At 39.4% G+C, this 18,383-nt stretch overlaps 1 protein-coding gene across 1 annotated transcript in view; it reads left to right on the top strand.

The window, feature by feature from the left end:
- PDS5B (PDS5 cohesin associated factor B) overlaps window positions 1–13,651 on the top strand; it is a 238,008-nt gene extending 224,357 nt beyond the window's left edge. Inside the window, exons 34-35 of the mRNA XM_054719739.1 lie at window positions 10,684–10,822; window positions 12,810–13,651. Of these exons, the coding sequence (XP_054575714.1) occupies window positions 10,684–10,822; window positions 12,810–12,845 (175 nt within the window). The 3' untranslated portion in view covers window positions 12,846–13,651. The remainder of the gene's footprint in view (window positions 1–10,683; window positions 10,823–12,809) is intronic.
- Window positions 13,652–18,383: the final 4,732 nt, after the last annotated feature.

The following is an 18,383-nucleotide window of genomic DNA, read 5'->3' as shown; positions in this document are numbered from 1 at the left end:
TACTAGGTTCTATTCCCGGTCAGGATATGTACCTGGGTTGTGGGTTCAATCCCCAGCCCTGGTCAAGGTGCATGTGAGAGGCAACCAATCAGTGTTTCTCTCACATTGATTTGTTTCTTTCTCTCACTCTCTCTGTTTCTCTCTCCCTCTTCCCTTCTCTCTAAAATTCAAAGAACATATCCTCAGATGAGGATTAAAAAAAAAAAAGTCAGTACAGACAGAGACTCTTTATTCTGTTTTAACAGTCTTATCTTCTTTTCACTAGGAAGCTTTGTTTTTAGAGCTGTTAAAATAACATTACATTTGCCTGTTTTTTCTTCTGACCTCAGTGGAATTAAGAACCATTGTATCATTTTCTGTGTAATTCCTGTATTTTCTTCTGTTAATTCTGAAAAACTAAATCAAGTTTAAAAAAAAAAAAAAATACATGGGGAGATCCAAGATGGAGGCAGAATAGGTGAAAGTTACACTTACCTCCTCCCAGGACCAAACTGGAATTACAATTAAATTACAGAACAATCATCCTAAATAACCTGCTGAAGAGAAGTCATAACCAAAGACTTAGAGAAGAAGCCACATCAAGACTGGTAGGAAGGACGGAGACACAAACAAGGCTGGCTCTGCTCCTACTATTGGCAGCTGAGGTTCCAGAGGCATATCTCAGCTGGGGGGGGCGGGGGGAGAGTCCCTCTGAGGAAAGAGGGTTCTCAGCCACATGCCAGGCACCTCAGCTCAGAGCAACAGAACCAGGTAAAGGGGTCCACATAAAATGTGGTTGTGAAAATCAGTGGGTATTCTCTCTGCCAGGGAGAGACAATTCTGCAAGAAATCCAGGCTCCCTTTTAAAGGGCCAACCACTCACCCTTGGTTGTGGTAGAAGTAGGGCAGCTCAGAGATGACTGGTGTGTGAGGAGAGACTGAGTTTTGTGGCTCCACAGAAAGAGCTAAAGAGACAACTGCCAGGATACCCTGTGCTCAGTCCCTCTCCCTCATAGCCCACAGATTCCATCTTTCTTGGGTGTAGCAATCACCTCCATATGGCATCAGCCTGGAAGAAAGCAAGAGCCCCAAACTCCTGCTCCCTGTCACCCCTCAGCTCATACCCAGAAGAGGAATCATCTTCCTGGCCACTGGTGTCAGAGACTGAGTTATCTGGCTCTCAGAAGAGGGCCAGTCCCTGTACCTTCCCTCACGCTTGACCAGTGCCATCCCCTCACAGGAGATCTAATAGCCCACCCTCCCAACACGCAGGTTCTCCAGGAAGTCCAGGCAGAATGTGGGACAGGCTTGAGTTGTGTGGCTTTATGACAAGGGACATTTTTTCCTCTTGTACCCAACCGGTGCAGAACCTTCCTTCACACAATAAAATCTTGGTCTGTTTGGGCCTGATAAATTCTGCTGGCCTCACCCTGACAACTCCCTGAGACCCTGCCCCACCAAAAGGTCTGTACGTACTGGACGAGGGATAGTTAGACTCGGTATGCCTTAGGACATTTGCTGAGTGGCCTCAGACCCAGCACTGACTTCAGGTTTGAACCTGTATCAGTCTGGTGAATACCACTCACTTCTACCTGGTCACTCATTAAGAATCTGTCTCAATCAACTTGAGTATGGCCAGAGGTTCTTTTATTTACTGAGCCTAACAGGTAGGCAACTGTTGGATCTTGGGGTGCCTTGGGCCTTTTCCTGCCCTGCCACCATATATGATGCTGGTGTAAACTGGCCTTGGTGCACACTATGGCCCCTCCCATGCACTTCCAGGCCCAGAAGAGGTAGCTACAAACTGCATAACATTGTAGCAAACAGGTAGCCCAAGGCCAGTCTAAGGCCATATCTGACATTGACCTACACCAGATTCCCTCCCAAGAGGCCCCAGAACCAACACACCTGGTGGTGTGCTGCAAACCACATCAGAGACAGGACCCAATTAGCTCCACAAGTGGCACATCCAAAGGAGGATCTCAGTGGGAACTAGATACTGCTAGGATGAATTCCATTTCATGTGGTCAGCACCCTCACAATAGCTCAGCTGTGGTTGGGTTCAATCCTCAGTGTCAGCCAGCCTGAGGGTTGACCCACACATGAAGGGGCCAACGGCAATCAAGACTTGACTACAATAGGAGGCCAACAGCAATCAAAACTCTACAGCACCAACATACTCCACAAAAGGGAGCATCAGGCTTTGGTGATAAGGAAGACTGTGCCACTTAGCTCCATAGGACACCTACTACACTAGGCTACCATTCCATGACTGGAAGATACAGCAGATCTATCTAATACACAGGTAAATACAGAGAGTCGGCCAAAATGAGGAAACAGAAACATGCCCCAAATGAAAGAATGGGAGAAAGCTCCAGAAAAAGAAATAAATAGAGGCAAGCAATCTACCTGACAGAGCTCTAAACAATGGTTATAAGGGTGCTCAAGGAACTTGGGAGAAGAATAGATGAACTCACTGAAAATTTAAAGAGATACAAAGCATAAAAGAGGACATAGAACCCATAAAAAAGAACCAGTTAGAATGGAAGAATACAATATCTGAAATGAAGAATATACTAAAGGAATAAACAATAGGTTGAATGAAGTAGAGGACCAAATCAGTGATTTGGAAAAACAAGGTAACAGAAAACACCCAAACAGAGCAGCAAAAAGAATTTTTTAAAATAAGGATAGTTTAAGGGACCTTCAGGACAACATGAAGCATAGCAACATCCACATCATAGGGTTACCAGAAGGAGAAAAGATGAGATTAAGGGATTGAGAATCTATTTAAAGAAATAATGACTGAAAATTTCCCTAGCCTGGTGAAGGAAAAAGACACACAAGTCCAGGAAGCTCAGAGAGCCCCAATCAAGATGAACTCAAAGAGGCTTCACACCAAGACAGACATAAATAAAATGGCAAAAGTTAAAGAAAAAGAGAGCCTTAAAAGCAGCAAAACAAAAGTCGTTACCTACAAGGGTGATCCATAAGATTGTCAACTGATTTCTTAACAGAAACATTTCAGGCCAGAAGGGATTGGCACGAAATATTCAAAGTGAAGAAAAGCAAGGACCTACAATCAATACTGTTCTACCAAGCAAGGCTGTCATTTAAAATTGAAGGAGAAATAAAGAGTTTCCCAGACAAGAAAAAGGTAAAAGAGTTTGTTACCACCAAACCAGTATTACAAGAAATATTAAAGAGTATTCTTGAAGAAGAAAGCAGAGAAACATAGTTATAAAGAATAAAATGGCAATAAATTCTTATTAATAATCACATTAAATGTAAATGGCTCAAATGTTCCAACCAAAAAACATAGGGTATGACTAGAATAGAATAGAATTAGAACATGACTCATATATATGCTGTCTACAAGAGACCCATCTCAGAATGAAAGATGCACACAGACTAAAAGTAAAAAGATGGAAAAAGATGTTTCATGCAAGTAAACATGAAAAAAAAAGCTGGGGGAACAATACTTATGTGAGACAAAATAGACTTTAAAACAAAGGTTATAGTAAGATGCAAAGAATGACACTACATAATGATAAAAGGATCAGTCTAACACAGGAGCACCTAAATATATAAAGCAAATATTGATGGATAAAAAAGGAGAAATTGACAGTAATAGTTGTAGTAAGGGACTTTAACACCTCATTGACATCTTCCAGTCAGAAAACAAGGAAACAGAAGCCTTAAATGACACACTAGACCAGGTGGATTTAATTAATATTTTAGAGCATTTTAACCCAAGCAGCAGAATATACATTCTTTTCCAAGTGCACATGTAAAATTTTCTAGTATAGACCATGTAATAGGCCACAAAACAAACTCAGTGATTTAAGAAGATTGAAATGTCAAGCGTCTTCTCTGATCCCAATGAAATGAAACTAAAAATCAATTACAAGTGAAAACTGGAAAACACACAACATGGAGTCAAAATAACATATTAATAAACAATGAATGGGTTAACAATGAGATCAAGGAAGAAATCAAGAAGACAAGTGAAAATGGGAATACTAGTACAACAACTGGAAATCTTTGGGGTACAGCAATGCAGTTATATAAGGGAAATTCATAGCCTTACAGGCCTACCTCAAGAAACAAGAAAAATATCAAATAAACTATCTCACTTTTCATTTAAAGGAACTAGAAAAGGTAAACCAACAAAGTACAAAGTGAGTAGAAAGAAGGAACTAATAAAAATCAGAATAGAAATAAAATTAAAAAACAATACAACATATTAATAAAACCACACTGGTTCTTTGTAAAGATAAACAACATTGATAAACCCTCAATCGACTGAGTCATCATAAAAAAAAGACAAAGGACCCAAATAAAATCAGAAATGAAAAAGGAGAATTAAAAATGGACACACACACAAATTCAAAAGATTATAAGAAAATATGAAAAACTAAGTCTACAAATTGGACCATCTGGAAGAAATGTTTAAATTCCCAGAAGTATACAGTCTTTTAAAATTGAATCAGGAAGATTCAAAATCTGAACAGACTGATTATAACTAACGAAATAAGAAGCAGTAGTAAAAAAACAAAAAACAAAAACCTTCCAACAAACAACAGTCCTGAACTGGATGACTTCACAGGTGAATTTTATCAGACATTCAAAGAAGAATTAATACCTATCCTTATGAAACTATTCCAGAAAATTCAAGAGGAAGGAAGATTCCCAAGCTCATTTTACGAGGCCATATTATCCTAATTTTAAAACCAGATAAAGACACTACAAAGAAAGAAAATTATAGGCCAATATTCCTGCTGAACATAGATGCTAAAATCGCCACCAAAATATTAAATCAAATTCAGCATTGCCTTAAAAGGGTAGTAACGTTTTGGTCAAGTGGGATTTATTCCTGGGATGCAAGGTTGATACAACATCTGCAAATCAATTAAGATGATACACCACATAAACAAAATGAAGGATAAAAATCATATAAATAGATGCTGAAAAAGCATTTGTTGTAATCCAGCACCTGTTTATTATTTAGAAAAAACTCTCAGCAATGTGGGAATAGAGGCAACATACCTCAGTTTTGAAGGTGACAAACCCACAGCCAGCATTACACTGAAAAGGGAAGAACTAAAAGTGTTTCCCTTAAGATCAGGAACAAGACAAGGATATCTACTTTCACCATTCTTCTTCAACAGTATGAACAGTCATAAAAACAGATGTGTATAGATGAATGGAACAGAATAGAAAGCCCAGAAACAAGCCCATGCCTGCATGGTCAATTAATATTTGACAAAGGGAGCAAGAACATAAAATGGGATAAAGACAATCTATTCAATCAATTGTGTTGGGAAAATTGGAGAGGTACATGCAAAAAGAAAGAAAGAAAGAAACTAGACCATCACCTTACATCATATACAAGAATAAACTCAAAATGGATTAAAGACTTAAATGCAAAACTGGGAACCATAAAATAGAAGAAAACATAAGCAGTAAAATCTTGGATATTTATCTTAGGAACTAGAGGCCTGGTACACAAATTTGTGCACAGGTAGGGTCCCTCTGGGTGGCCTGCAGGGTTTGGGCCGAAACCTGCAGTCCAATGCTGCCTGCAGCTCCTACCTGCCGCTCCTGTTCATCCTGGCCCCATTGTGCTTGCTGTGGGCTCATGCCCAGTCAGTCCCGGATCGGGAGAGGCTCGCGCTGCCACAGCAGTGCTCACCAGCCATGAGCCCTGCATCTGACGCCCTCCCAAGGGGAGTGGCCTGCTGAATTGGGCTGAAACCGGCTCTCTGACATTCCTCCGAGGGGTCCCAGATTGCAAGAGAGCACAGTCCAGGCTGAGGGACCCCACCAGTCCACGATCAGACCGTTGGAGGGCTCCAGGGCGTGTCTGGCCCATCTCGCTCAGTCCCAATCAGCTGGACCCTAGCAGCAAGGTAACCTACTGGTCAGAGCATCTTCCCCCTGGTGGTCAGTGCACGTCATAGCAACTGGTCAACGCTCTGCCCCCTGATGGTCAGTGCATGTCATAGCATGTGCTTGAGCAGCCTTAGTATATCATTAGCATATTATGCTCTGAATGGTTGTTTGTTCTGCTGTTGGGTCTATTTGCATATTACCCTTTTATTACATATGATTATATAGGACTAGAGGCCCAGTGCACGAAATTCGTGCACGGGGGGTGGGGTGGGGGCAGGGGGTTCCCTCAGCCCAGCCTGCACCCTCTCCAATCTGGGACCCCATGAGGGATGTCTGACTGCCTGTTTAGACTGTTGGTGGGATCGGTCCTAAATGGGCAGTCGGACATCCCTCTCACAATCCAAGGCTGCTGGCTCCCAACTGCTCGCCTACCTGCCTTCCTGATTGCCCCTAACTGCTTCTGCCTGCCAGCCTGATCACCCCCTAACCACTCCCCTGCCAGCCTGATGGATGTCTAACTGTTCCCCTGCCAGCCTATTTGTCCCCAACTTCCCTCCTCTGCCAGCCTGGTCACCCCTAACTGCCCTCCCCTGCAGGCTTGATCACCCCCAACTGCCCTCCCTTGCAGGCCTGGTGCCTCCCAACTGCCTTCCCCTGCTGGCCATCTTGTGTCCATATGGGGGCAGGATCTTTGACCACATGGGGACAGCCATCTTGTGTGTTGGAGTGATGGTCAATCTGCATATTACTTTTTTATTAGATAGGATAGAGGCCTGGTGCATGGGTGGGGACCAGCTGGTTTGCCCTGAAGGGTGTCCCAGATCAGGGTGGGGGTTCCCTTGGGGTGTGGGGCGGCCTGGGCAAGGGGCCTGTGGTGGTTTGCAGGCCAGCCACGCCCCCTGGTGACCCAAGCAGAGGCCCTGGTATCTGGGATTTATTTATCTTCTACAATTGAAACTTTGTAGCCTGGAACGGAGCCAAGCCTTCTGCTCACTCCATGGCGGCAGCCATTTCTGTTGGGATTTATTTATCTTCTATAATTGAAACTTTGTAGCCTTAAGTGGAGGCCTGGGCCAGCCAGGGTGTGCGGAAAGCTTGGCTTCCTCTATCGCCGGGGAAACCCAAGCCTCCCTCCTGCTCTCTCCATGGCTGTAGCCATCTTGGTTGGGTTAATCTGCTTACTCGCTCCTGATTGGCTGGTGGGCGTGGCTTGTGGGTGTAGCAGGGTGATGGTTAATTTGCATATTACTCTTTTATTAGGATAATTTTTTCTGATATAGCTCATTGGCAAGGGAAACAAATGGGACTGCATAAAACTAAAAAAGTTTTGCATAGCAAAGGAACCATCAACAAAATGTAAAGACAACCTACTGAACGAGAGGTCATTTTTGCCAATAAGACATCTGATAAGGGGTTAATATCCAAAATGTAATAAAGAAGTTACAAAACTCAACATTAAAAAATCCAATTGAAAAATGGTGAAAATACCTGAATAGACAGTTCTCTAAAGTAGACATACAGGTGGCCAGTGGACATGTGAAAATACGCACAGTGTCACTAATCATTAGAGAAATGCAAATTTAAGAGAGTGAGATATCATCTCACACCTGTCAGAATGGCTATCATCAGTAAGTCAACAAACAAGTGTTGGCAAGGATGTGGAGAAAAGAAATCTTCATGCACTGCTGGTGGGAAAGCAGATTGATGCAGCCACTATTGAAAACAGTATGGAGTGTACTCAAAAATTAAATGTGAAACTGCCTTATGACCCAGGAATTCCATTTCTGGGTTTTTGTTCAAAGAAACCCAAAGCACTAATTCAAAAGAATATACGCACCTATGAGTTCATTGTAGCATGATGTAGGATATGGAGCAACCCACATGCCCACGCAAAGGTGAGTGGGCAAAGAGCATGTGATACAAATACACAATGGAACATTACTCTGCTGTGAAAAAGAACCAAATCTTACCATTTGTGACAGCATGAATGGACCTAACGGGTATAATTCAGAGAACTACCATATGATTTCACTTCTACGTGGAAACCAAAGAGCAAACGAAAAAAGGTGAAACAGATTCATAGACACAGAGATCAGACAAGTGGTTGTCATTAGAGAGAGAGGTTTTTTTGGGGGGGAGTGGGAGGTGTGGAAAGGTTGAAGAGATTAAGAAGTACAAATTGGTAGTTTCAGAACTGTCACAGAGATGTAAAGTATAGCATAGGCAATGTAGTCAATAATATATTAGGGGGGAAATTTTGTAAATTATAGGGTTGTCTAATCACTATGCTGTACACCTGAAACCAATATAAAATAATACTGAAGTTAAACTGGAATGGAAAATTTTTAAAATAAATAAAATATTTAAAAATGCTTGGTTTTAGCATGGATTGAACAATATGTCTTTTGGTGTTTTTTGTTTGGTTGGTTTTTGGTTTTAATTTATTGATTTTAGAGAGAGAGAAGGGAGAGGGAGAGAGAGGAAGGAGAGAGAGAAACATTGATTTGTTGTTCCACTTACTTACGCATTCATTGGTTGATTCTTATATGTGCCTTGTCTGGGGATGGAACCCCACAACCTTGGTGTATTGGGAGGATTCTCTAACCAACTGAGCTACCCAGCCAGGGCTGAACAATATGTCTTTTGGATTGCTTATAGAAGTGGTAACATAATAGTCTTTTAAAAAATAAATATTTGTCAATAGGGATACATTTTATTAAATGATGGGGTCATATATTTTTTATTGCTTTGTATGTTTTAGAGAATACTAATTGCTAGGCAATAATGTAGCACAAAACACATGATTGTTGTCCTCCTGCAACTTAACCATGTAAATGGGCATGTAGTTGTAAAATAATCACATTTAAATATGAATTCTAATTTTTTATATGTGCCCTGCAGGAAAAACTTAGGCTGCTATAGGAATGTAATGGGAGAGCTGGGAAATGGGAGAGCTGGGAAATCAGGACAGTTTTCTCTTGAGAAAATGTAAAGTTGATTCCTTGAGAATAGTAGTAATTAGACTGATAGAGTTCAGGGAAAAGAACATTTTAGGTGGCAGGATCACAGTATTTGAGGTTTATGAAGTGGGAAAAATATTGTCAAAATGGAAAGATGGCAAGAGTTTGCTGGGTTGTAGTTGTGGGGAATTGGGGAGTGGAAGGAGATTCGAAAGGAGAGAGGTAGGCAAGGATTGTCTGCAAGGCCTTCGTACTGTGTTAGGAGGTAGCTATCCCAGGGGAGTGACATCTGCTGTGTTTACTTTTTTAAAAGATTACTTTGTTGGTTAAAGTTCCATACTAGTCGGGGATTTGGTATTGGATTCCAGGGACTCATACTGAGACAGGCTAGTAAGCCAGGACTAGGGAAACTGAGAAAAATAGTTACACAGCAATTTGCAGCCATCTAGTATATTCTGTCTATCTTCTCTAAACCAAGGACACTTAAGAGTAAATGGTTTAGCCCTGGTCAGTGTTATTCAAGTTAGAGTTTAGACTCCAGCACCCAAGAGTCTCATACCTGGTCAAGGGCACATACCTGGGTTGCAGGTTCGATTCCCAGCACAGCCGGAGGCAACCAATCACATTGATGTTTCTCTCTCTCTCCCCTCTCTCTTTCTTCCCTCCCTCCTTCCCTTGCACTCTCTAAAAATCAATGGAAAAAATATCCTTGAGTGAGGATTAACAACAACAAAAAAGAGTAAATGGTTTACACTTTTCTCTAACCAGAAGGTAAATAGCTTAAATCAGCCGAAACTGGTTTGGCTCAGTGGATAGAGCGTCGGCCTGCGGACTGAAAGGTCCCAGGTTCGATTCCGGTCAAGGGCATGTACCTTGGTTGCGGGCACATCCCCAGTGGGGGTTGTGCAAGAGGCAGCTGATCGATGTTTCTCTATCATCGATGTTTCTAACTCTATCCCTCTTTCTTCCTCTCTGTGAAAAATCAATAAAATATATTTTTTAAAAAATAGCTTAAATCACCCTACTGGAAGATAGATAGCAGAAATCCAGTTACAGCCATTTGCCATCATACCCAAGGATAGGTAAAGTCAAAAGAATAAATCTCATTTTAGTACATCACCATTAAAAAAAAAAAAAAAAAAGATTACTTTGTTAAGAGAAGAACCAAGAGATGAGAATGTTTTGGAAATATGTAGTAGCATTAGAGGTGGATGAATTAGTGAATGGATTTGAGATTTCCTTATAAATAGAATCTTTAGGGCCAGATAAAGAATGGTATACTATTAAGGAAGACTGGATTTTCTGCTTTGAGCAGCTAAGTAGCTATAAATGCCTTCTACTATTTGGGAAAGATAAAAAAAAAAAAAGCAGAGTCTGAGTTATGTTTTTTAATTCCTTTATGGTGTTGGTCTCAGTCACACTTATTTTTTGTTACTTGGTAGATGTTTGTATGGAAAATGCTAGATTAAACACTGTTTTAGGGTTCAGTATATAAGAAAAATATTTCCACCCTGGCCAGTTGTTTGGACATTGTCCAGTGCACCAAAAGGTTGCCAGTTTGATTCCTGGTAGGGCACATATCCAGGTTGTGGCTCAATCCCCAGTAGGAGGTGTGTAGTAGGCAGCCTGATCAATGTTTCCCTCTCATATCAATGTTTCTCCCTCTTCCTTTCTCTCTAAAAATCAGTAAAAATAATTTTTAAAAAATTTGTTTTCTTCTTATAAGGTTATTGAGGATAAAAATGGAAATCTGAGAATTCATGAAATATTTAAAGCATTCCCTCTACTGAAATGTAATTCTGCTTGAAGATCAGCATGTTCATTGTATCTTACATGTATTTTACTCTAGCCGTGCAGGACGCTCCAAACAAGCAGCCACTAAAGAAAATGATTCAAGTGAAGAAGTAGATGTGTTTCAGGGTTGCTCTCCTGTCAATGATGATATTCCACAGGAAGAAACAGAAGAAGAAGAAGTTTCTACAGTAAATGTATGTTTTTATTAAAATGCCGTGTGTAATAGTGATAACAGGAAAGGTGAGCCTAGGGTTTTTCCTGGGGCCATGTCTCACAATGCTGAAGATTGAGCTCTGCAGACCCGAAGATTTAAGCAAAAGTGTGGAAAATTTATTACATGCAGATTCAGACTCCCCTCACGGAGAAGGGGATGCTAATAATGGGCTGCCCCCTTAAAGCCTTGTAGCCCAGGGTATATATTTGCTACAAGTCTACTCCATATCTACCTGTGTCTTCACCTGATTGATTCCCTCAGTTGTTCTTGCCCAGCAACGACGGACTGAACTTTCCCTGTTTCTATGTGTTCTTTCTCTGTTCCTATGCTGAACTTCCTCTGTTTCTATGCGTTCATACACCTTGTTGCTGCAGGCCCTCCCTTGTTTTCCCATGCCTCTCTGGCTTTGAGTCCAGAAACATTTTATTATTTCTGCTTTGTTGGTTTCTGTGATTAGGCTGGCTCAAACTACCATGTCTACCCCTGCCTATGTCCCACCTGCCTTTGTTTTCCACTGTATCCCTGCCCTATCTGCCTGTGTTTCAAGTTAACCTTCTCAGTAGTATGGAATATAGAAATAGGGTTGGTAAATATTTGGTCACATCTTTTTAGCATTTGATGTTTCTTATAATTCTAAATATATATTTTTTTCTTCATTACTTTATAGCATTCTTTCATCTACCAGCTTGTATAATGCAGAAGACAATCTTTTATGGAAATCTAAAACTAAGTGAGAATAATGAATGTAGCCTAGTACAAGTGCAAATGTCAAGTTTAAACTGATGTGAAAAAGAACAAGTACCAGTATGATACTGACACTTCAGGCATTTTTATACCTTGATTTTAGATATCTGTTAAATATACTATTATTTATGTTTCATTACTTTTTGTTTTAATTTCAAAGTAAAAACTAGAAATTAGTCAATCATATAGAATAAAATCATAGTTTTTACTAAAATCAGCCTTTGGAATTCATAACATTGGTAATTGACACTTTTTTTTTTACAAAAGTAGGAATGTGGAACTTCCTGAGGTACTTTTTTTTAATTTTTTAAATAATGAATTGTTTTGCCAGTTAACACATCTCAGATATTTTACTGTGGAAGAAATATAAACAGTTAATTAAGAGCTGTTCTCTTAATAATACTAATGCTGAATCTTTGGATCAGCTCAGCCAGCCATCTTATTTGAAAAATCAGTGTACTGTGATCAAGTCCCAGAGTTGATCCCCACTTCTCTGACCTATCTAAAATATAATTAGCTCTTCAATCTGCAGCAGAATTTATTTATGTGAATGGATTAACACTGCAGAAAAATATTCTGAATTGTGGTCTCAAGCTAGCTGAGCTTGTTTCTTAACGGTTTTTGGGGGATGTAAAAATAAGGTGAAAGAGTCTTGAATATCTTCATCAAAGAAAAACTATATTGTTAATTAAAATATTTCCTTTTTATATTCCTCTTGTTTGAACTAAAGTTTTATGCTTTCAGTAGCTATTGCCAGTTAATGGGAATGTGTCTGAATTTTAGCTTACTTATATGTATTTGATAGTTGTTAGGATCTAAACTCAATAACTATTTTCCCAGAACGACAGCTATAAGCCTAAGTTCATAAGTATCAAATTTTGTCTTATCACAGAAATATAAGTAAAAAGATGACATTTCCAATTGATTTTCTTGCTGTCTACATTGACTTCTGATCATTTGTTTTTAAAATTACTAAATAGAAAATGAATGATTTTTCTCTTGCTATGCTGGGAAAAGCTATTTATGAACATTCAAATATTATAAAGGTCTAAATAAGTGATGCCAAAGCAGCAATTTAAAATAGGAGAAAGGTTTCAATGAGAGAAAAGCAAAAAAAATCAGGAACAAGTAAAAATAATGATTGGTTAAAAAATTATTATTATTGCTATGTCTAATAAATGTGTACCCATTTTAATTAAGCATTTGATGATTTTTCTTTTAAGGTACGGCGGAGAAGTTCTAAAAGAGAAAGGCGATGAACAAATGTAATTAATAATTTCTATGTGAACACTCAAAATAACATTTTTCATCAAGCTTGAGGCTGAATAAAACCTTTGATGCACAAAATGGGACTGCTTAAGAGTGGACAGTTGGACCTCCCTTTGATGACCTCATATATTTGTGGTCACACTTGAGCCATACGCATGGTGATAACATTGACTTGTGAAAGTGTAATTTGCTATGGCTATGTAGAAATAAACTAAAGAAGAAACTTGTAAATATATTTTTCCTTTTTTTTTTTTTTTTTTTTAATGTTTCTGACTTCTAGTGTGCTTGTATAGCTTTTATCTGTGGCTTTAAACTGACAGTACCCAACTGTTTATTGGATCTATTGCTTTGAAAAGAGTTTGTTAGGATAGATCTTAAGCAGTCATCTGTCAGTGTTTGTATTTGTATACTCTGCAGTTTTACTGTGAAAAAATTATTTTTCAACAAATGGTGTCATTTTCTTGATGTCACTATTGGTTGGAGAGTTAAATGGTCTCTTTCCCTTGTATATCTTACCTAGTGTTTACCCCTAGGCACCCTTAACCTTCAGAGGTGCTAAATCATCTGCTATTACACCTGAACGATGCCTCTGATGGGAGGAAACCACACAAATTGTGAAATACTCCTGAAGTTGATTATTTTACACCTCAGTATTGGTCCCAGAATTTTCTGGCCTCGTATGGCAATGAAAATTTTAAGAAAAAGAGATTTAAAATATTTTAATTTTAAAGAATGTGTTATAAAATAATGTACTGAAATCTTTATCCCATTTTATCATCCCTTTTCAGTTCATATAATCTACTGTATCAATAAAATTCTGTAATTTGAATTAGTTTTTAATAGTCTAGAATGTTATTGTGTATAGATATTTCCTCTTGAACATGTTCAGAAAGTGCAAATTATTACACTATAATATAAAATCTGATATATACAAATTAGGAAAGTTCCAGTTCTTCATAACAATGTAAAGGTAATCAGAAAGAAAAAAATTTTATTGATGCAGTGTGTCTTTATAAGGCTGTTCTTGAAAACAAGTGTTTTGTATTTTATAGTGAGTTGCATGTTTATGAAAAAATGCTAAAAATGGAATGTGCTCTTTTCTGTAAATTCATAGTTAGTCATAGTATATGATAGATTGCCCCATAACATAGTTTTCATTAAGAGTTTATTATTGTTTTTTATTTTGGAGCCAAAAACATTGTTTTGGGAGGAAGGACAAAGTGGGAGTGATATATCGAACTACATGAGCTACTGTAGTAGGTATTACAGTCTTACGAACTTTTTAAATGAAATTCCACTTTGTCCTGATTGGGGAAAGTGGAAATTTACTTGGATTTAGAGATGATCTTTTCTTTACTTTATTGTAAGCTGCAAAATTATAGAAACAAATTACATAAGGCAGTATACTTTTACAGTTTTGTAAACTGTATTTTGAACCAAACTTATAGGTTGTTACTTTATGTGTAGCTAAATTCATTTAGTATTTCAGGTGCTGTCCTTTTCTTTTTTCATGGTTAACATCAGAAAGAAAATCATATTCTAACTTGTTAAATTTATCACATTGAATAATGGAGCATTTTCATGTAACACACTATTATGTTTATGGTATGTTTCCAAGATTGGTGATAATAGATGAGGGATATAATAAAGAAACTATTTTGGAAAATGACATTTTACTATTTTCCAATGCATATCACAATTAATGTGATTATTATTTTTTTAGAGATTTCTTCATGTTAATGAAACTGCCTTTTATTTTTAAAAAATGTTTTTATTTGTGTCTTAATCTCTCAATATTTAGCTATTCTTTATTTACAATAGTACTGACACCAGTGATTATGGGTGGCTGCTATATATCAAGGCAGCTAATGTTGGACCACGATACATTGGTTTTTAAACATTTCATTAACTCAGTTCTCCCAAACACGCTGTTTCTCTTCCAGCAGTACAAAGGCATGGTTATAAATCTATAAAATAAGAATAAGGGATAGCTTTGTATTTTTGTCATTGACTAAATTGCACCAGGAATGTTTATGGAAGTATATCTTTAAGACCATTTTATAAAACAACAACAACAAAAAATGATTGTGGAGGATTTTTATTTGCATGATCATAGTTTATCAGATTTCGTTGTACATTAATTCTGTACATCAGATCACAAAAATGTTCATTGTAGATTCTGTTTAATGCCGATGACTCTATGATTTTCTTACACATCTGTTCCCTTTTGGGAGAATTATGATGTATATTTTCCATTTTTCTGTAGAAAAATAGGTGCAATAATTATCAAAATTTTGTCCTGTGTCTTCATCTTAAGGGATTATCTTATTATGTTTAAACTTAACATTTCATGTACTAACATTTGGAGAGCCACATACCATAACTAAAGTAAAAATTATAAAATACTAAGTGCTAACAGTGGTTAGCAAGCTCTTCAGTGATAATGTTCATTTTGAAATATGTACTGTAAAAAATTGAGAAAACATTTAACTCACTGTAACAAGTTCCATTATTAAAATTTTGTGATTCTTCAGTGAGATTATCTTGCTGCACTCTGTGGCAAATCCATTTAATCTACATTATAATAAAATTTTTTGCTGCAGTGCAACAAGAAGCTTTTTCAGTGATCTCCACTGTATATGTAAATTACAAATGTGGCTATAAAACTTGTTCCAGGTATTATAGGTTACATTCTGTATCATCTTACAACTTATAAGTATAATTTTTAAGATTTCCTTTTTGCCCACTTGAAAAATGTCAGGAATTTAAGAATTTGTTTAATTTAGGTATTTCTCCCTTACCATATAGTATTATGTCACCATAATGAACAATTGGTATTTAGATAACCAACTTTCAGACACATTATTGGATTTTCTGTGAAGTTGAATAAACATGAAAGCTACTATATAATTGTATTATTTTATTTATGTGAATCTATGTACCAACATATATTTAAATATGTTTACTTAATGGTGAAAGGCAAATTTCGATGATTTTTAATTTGGGAGCCTTTGTTTTATAAGAGAAAATAATATTTCCCACTAACATTTTTTCAAACTTTTTATTTAAACTTCTCATGCAATATCTTGGCTGACAGATTTACTAAGTACTGTTTAAGTGAAAGTATTGCATAACTCAAGAAAATAAATGTATAATATAAACTTTAAAAGTAAGAACTAAGAAAAATTATTAAGGGCAGTTTTATTAATTTACTCAGCAAATATTTATTGAGTGTCTACTATGTGCTGGGCTAGTAGTGGAGGAATAAAGTTTGATCAAGATAGATTAAGCCCCTGTCCTTGGTGAGCTTACATTCTCTGTAGGGATGGTGGGAGAATAAGGAAACAATAATCTTCCTAATATATAAAAACCCAGGGTCTGTAACGTCCAAAACAACTGAAGGTTCAACCAACGCCAGGCTAGGGAGCTGAGGGGGCGTGACTGGCCTTCAGACCGTGGGTGGCCCCTAGCCCGGGGAGGCTTCCTAGCCTAGGACGCTGGAGTCTGTTCTGGACCTAGGGCCGCACTTTCCCCATGAGCGACTCGGAAGCCGCCAGTGTCTAACTGGCCAGTCTCCGGGAGGTTGGAGTGCATCCACCGCCCACCAAAAAGTAGGACCATCAAACCGTTCACAGCCTCAGTGCAGGCACCAGTCAGTGGCAGACGGGGTGGAGGCCAGACCAAAACAAAACAGCAGAAACACCCTGCCCACCTCGGCGGGTGCAGCTGCAGACCACGCCGGCCTGGGCAGTGTAGAAAGTGCTACCTTGTAGGTCCTGTGCTGGCACCGCAGCCTCACTCACCCTCAAGCCCCCCTGAGTCCTGACAGCGAAGTGTGCAGGGCATCCTGCAGGAGTTGTGCCGTTCTGAGTGCTTTTGCCCAAAGACACCCTTTGGGATGAATTCAGAGCCACATCTCACTTCCCATGAGACTGGAAGAACCATGTAAAAGGAATTCGACAAAAGCTTTCCACATCTCTGTTTATTCTTTTGAATCCATAAAACGACCTTAAAAAGAGCATTCGGGCCACCTAAGAGAGAATGCATTTTCTAGCCAGAGCACGCAGGATTCTTTTGCCCAACAGGTTAAAGGAAGCAGAGAGCTGGCACAGTGGAAATTGCCCTGGTGCCCTATGAGGAGACCACAGGAATGGGGTTGCAGAAATTCCACAAGCCTCTTGCCACCTTCTCCTTTGCAAATCACACCATCCAGATCCACCAGGACTGGAGGCAACTTGGAGCCGCAGCCGTGGTTTGGGACACGGTAAGCAAATCCTAGGGGGCCTCTGAAAACATCTGCAATTGATTATAAGACTGGTCTTTATTTAAAAAGAAAGAAAAGAACAGCTTTGTTGAGATATAATTCACATACTGTACGTGTCAACTAAAGTGTACATTGAACTGCTTTTTTAAAGTAAATTCCGAGTGGTACAACCATCACCATGCTCAATTTTTAAATATTTTCATGACCCTATCCCCTCCAAAAAAACTTCTACCTACTAGAATCACTTTCCTGATCATCTTCCCCAAAATAGATTGCATTTTAAGGGTGGGTAAAGGAAAGTTGAGGGAAGTTAAAATACTGCACAAAGGATACTGTAAAATGACAAAGCCCAAAGTGAAGATCATGTGTTTTCTTAAGTTCTGCGTGGTTGTAATGGTCCCCAAATCTATACTAATAAAAGGGTAATATGCTAATTAGAGTGGACGTCTTCTGGACATCCTTATAGACAAAGCTGCAACAGCTGTGTGGGCCAAGGCTCAGGCAGCCATGAGCAGCTGCAAAGGGCTGAGACTCAGGTTGGCAATGGCAGCAGCAGCAGCGGGGTAATGGGCGCGGTGCCTTCCCCTGATCTGCCAGGTCACCTCCCACAGAGGGAGGCCAGACTGGGGGCCCAGGCAGAGGCAGTTAGGGCCGATCAGGCCGGCAGGGGGGCAAGGTAGGGGCGATCAGACTGGCAGACAGGCAGGCAGGCGAGCGGTTAGGAACCAGTGGTCCTGGATTGCAAGAGGGATGTCCCGACTGCTGGTTTAGACCCAATCCCACAAGGGGTCCCAGATTGGAGAGGGTGCAGGCCAGGCTGAGGGAACCCTCTACCCCCCCACACGAATTTCAGGCCTAAACCAGCAGTCAGACATCTCTCACAATCCGGGACTGCTGGTTCCTAACCACTCGCCTGCCTGCCTACCTGATCACTCCTAACCACTCTACCTGCCTGCCTGATCGCCCCTAACTGCCTCTGCTTGCCAGCCTGATTGCCCCCTAACTGGTCCCCTGTCGGCCTGGTCACCCCCTAACTGCTCTCCTGCCGGCCTGGTCGCCCCTTAACTGCTCCCCTGCTGGCCTGGTTGCCCCCTAACTGTCCAGAAGGAAGTCAGACATCCGGAAGATGTCCCATCGACCTGGTGTAATTAGCATATTACCCTTTTATTAGTATAGATTGATATATGTTTTAAGCCTACCTACCATCTTCTGTTTATTTTCTTTTTCCAATCTTTTCTTTATTCATAAATTTTTTTTCCTTGGG

This window comes from Eptesicus fuscus, chromosome 8, assembly GCF_027574615.1.
Source record: "Eptesicus fuscus isolate TK198812 chromosome 8, DD_ASM_mEF_20220401, whole genome shotgun sequence".
NCBI classification, from domain to species: Eukaryota; Metazoa; Chordata; class Mammalia; order Chiroptera; family Vespertilionidae; genus Eptesicus; species Eptesicus fuscus.
This window is presented reverse-complemented; position numbering and strand designations above follow the sequence as displayed.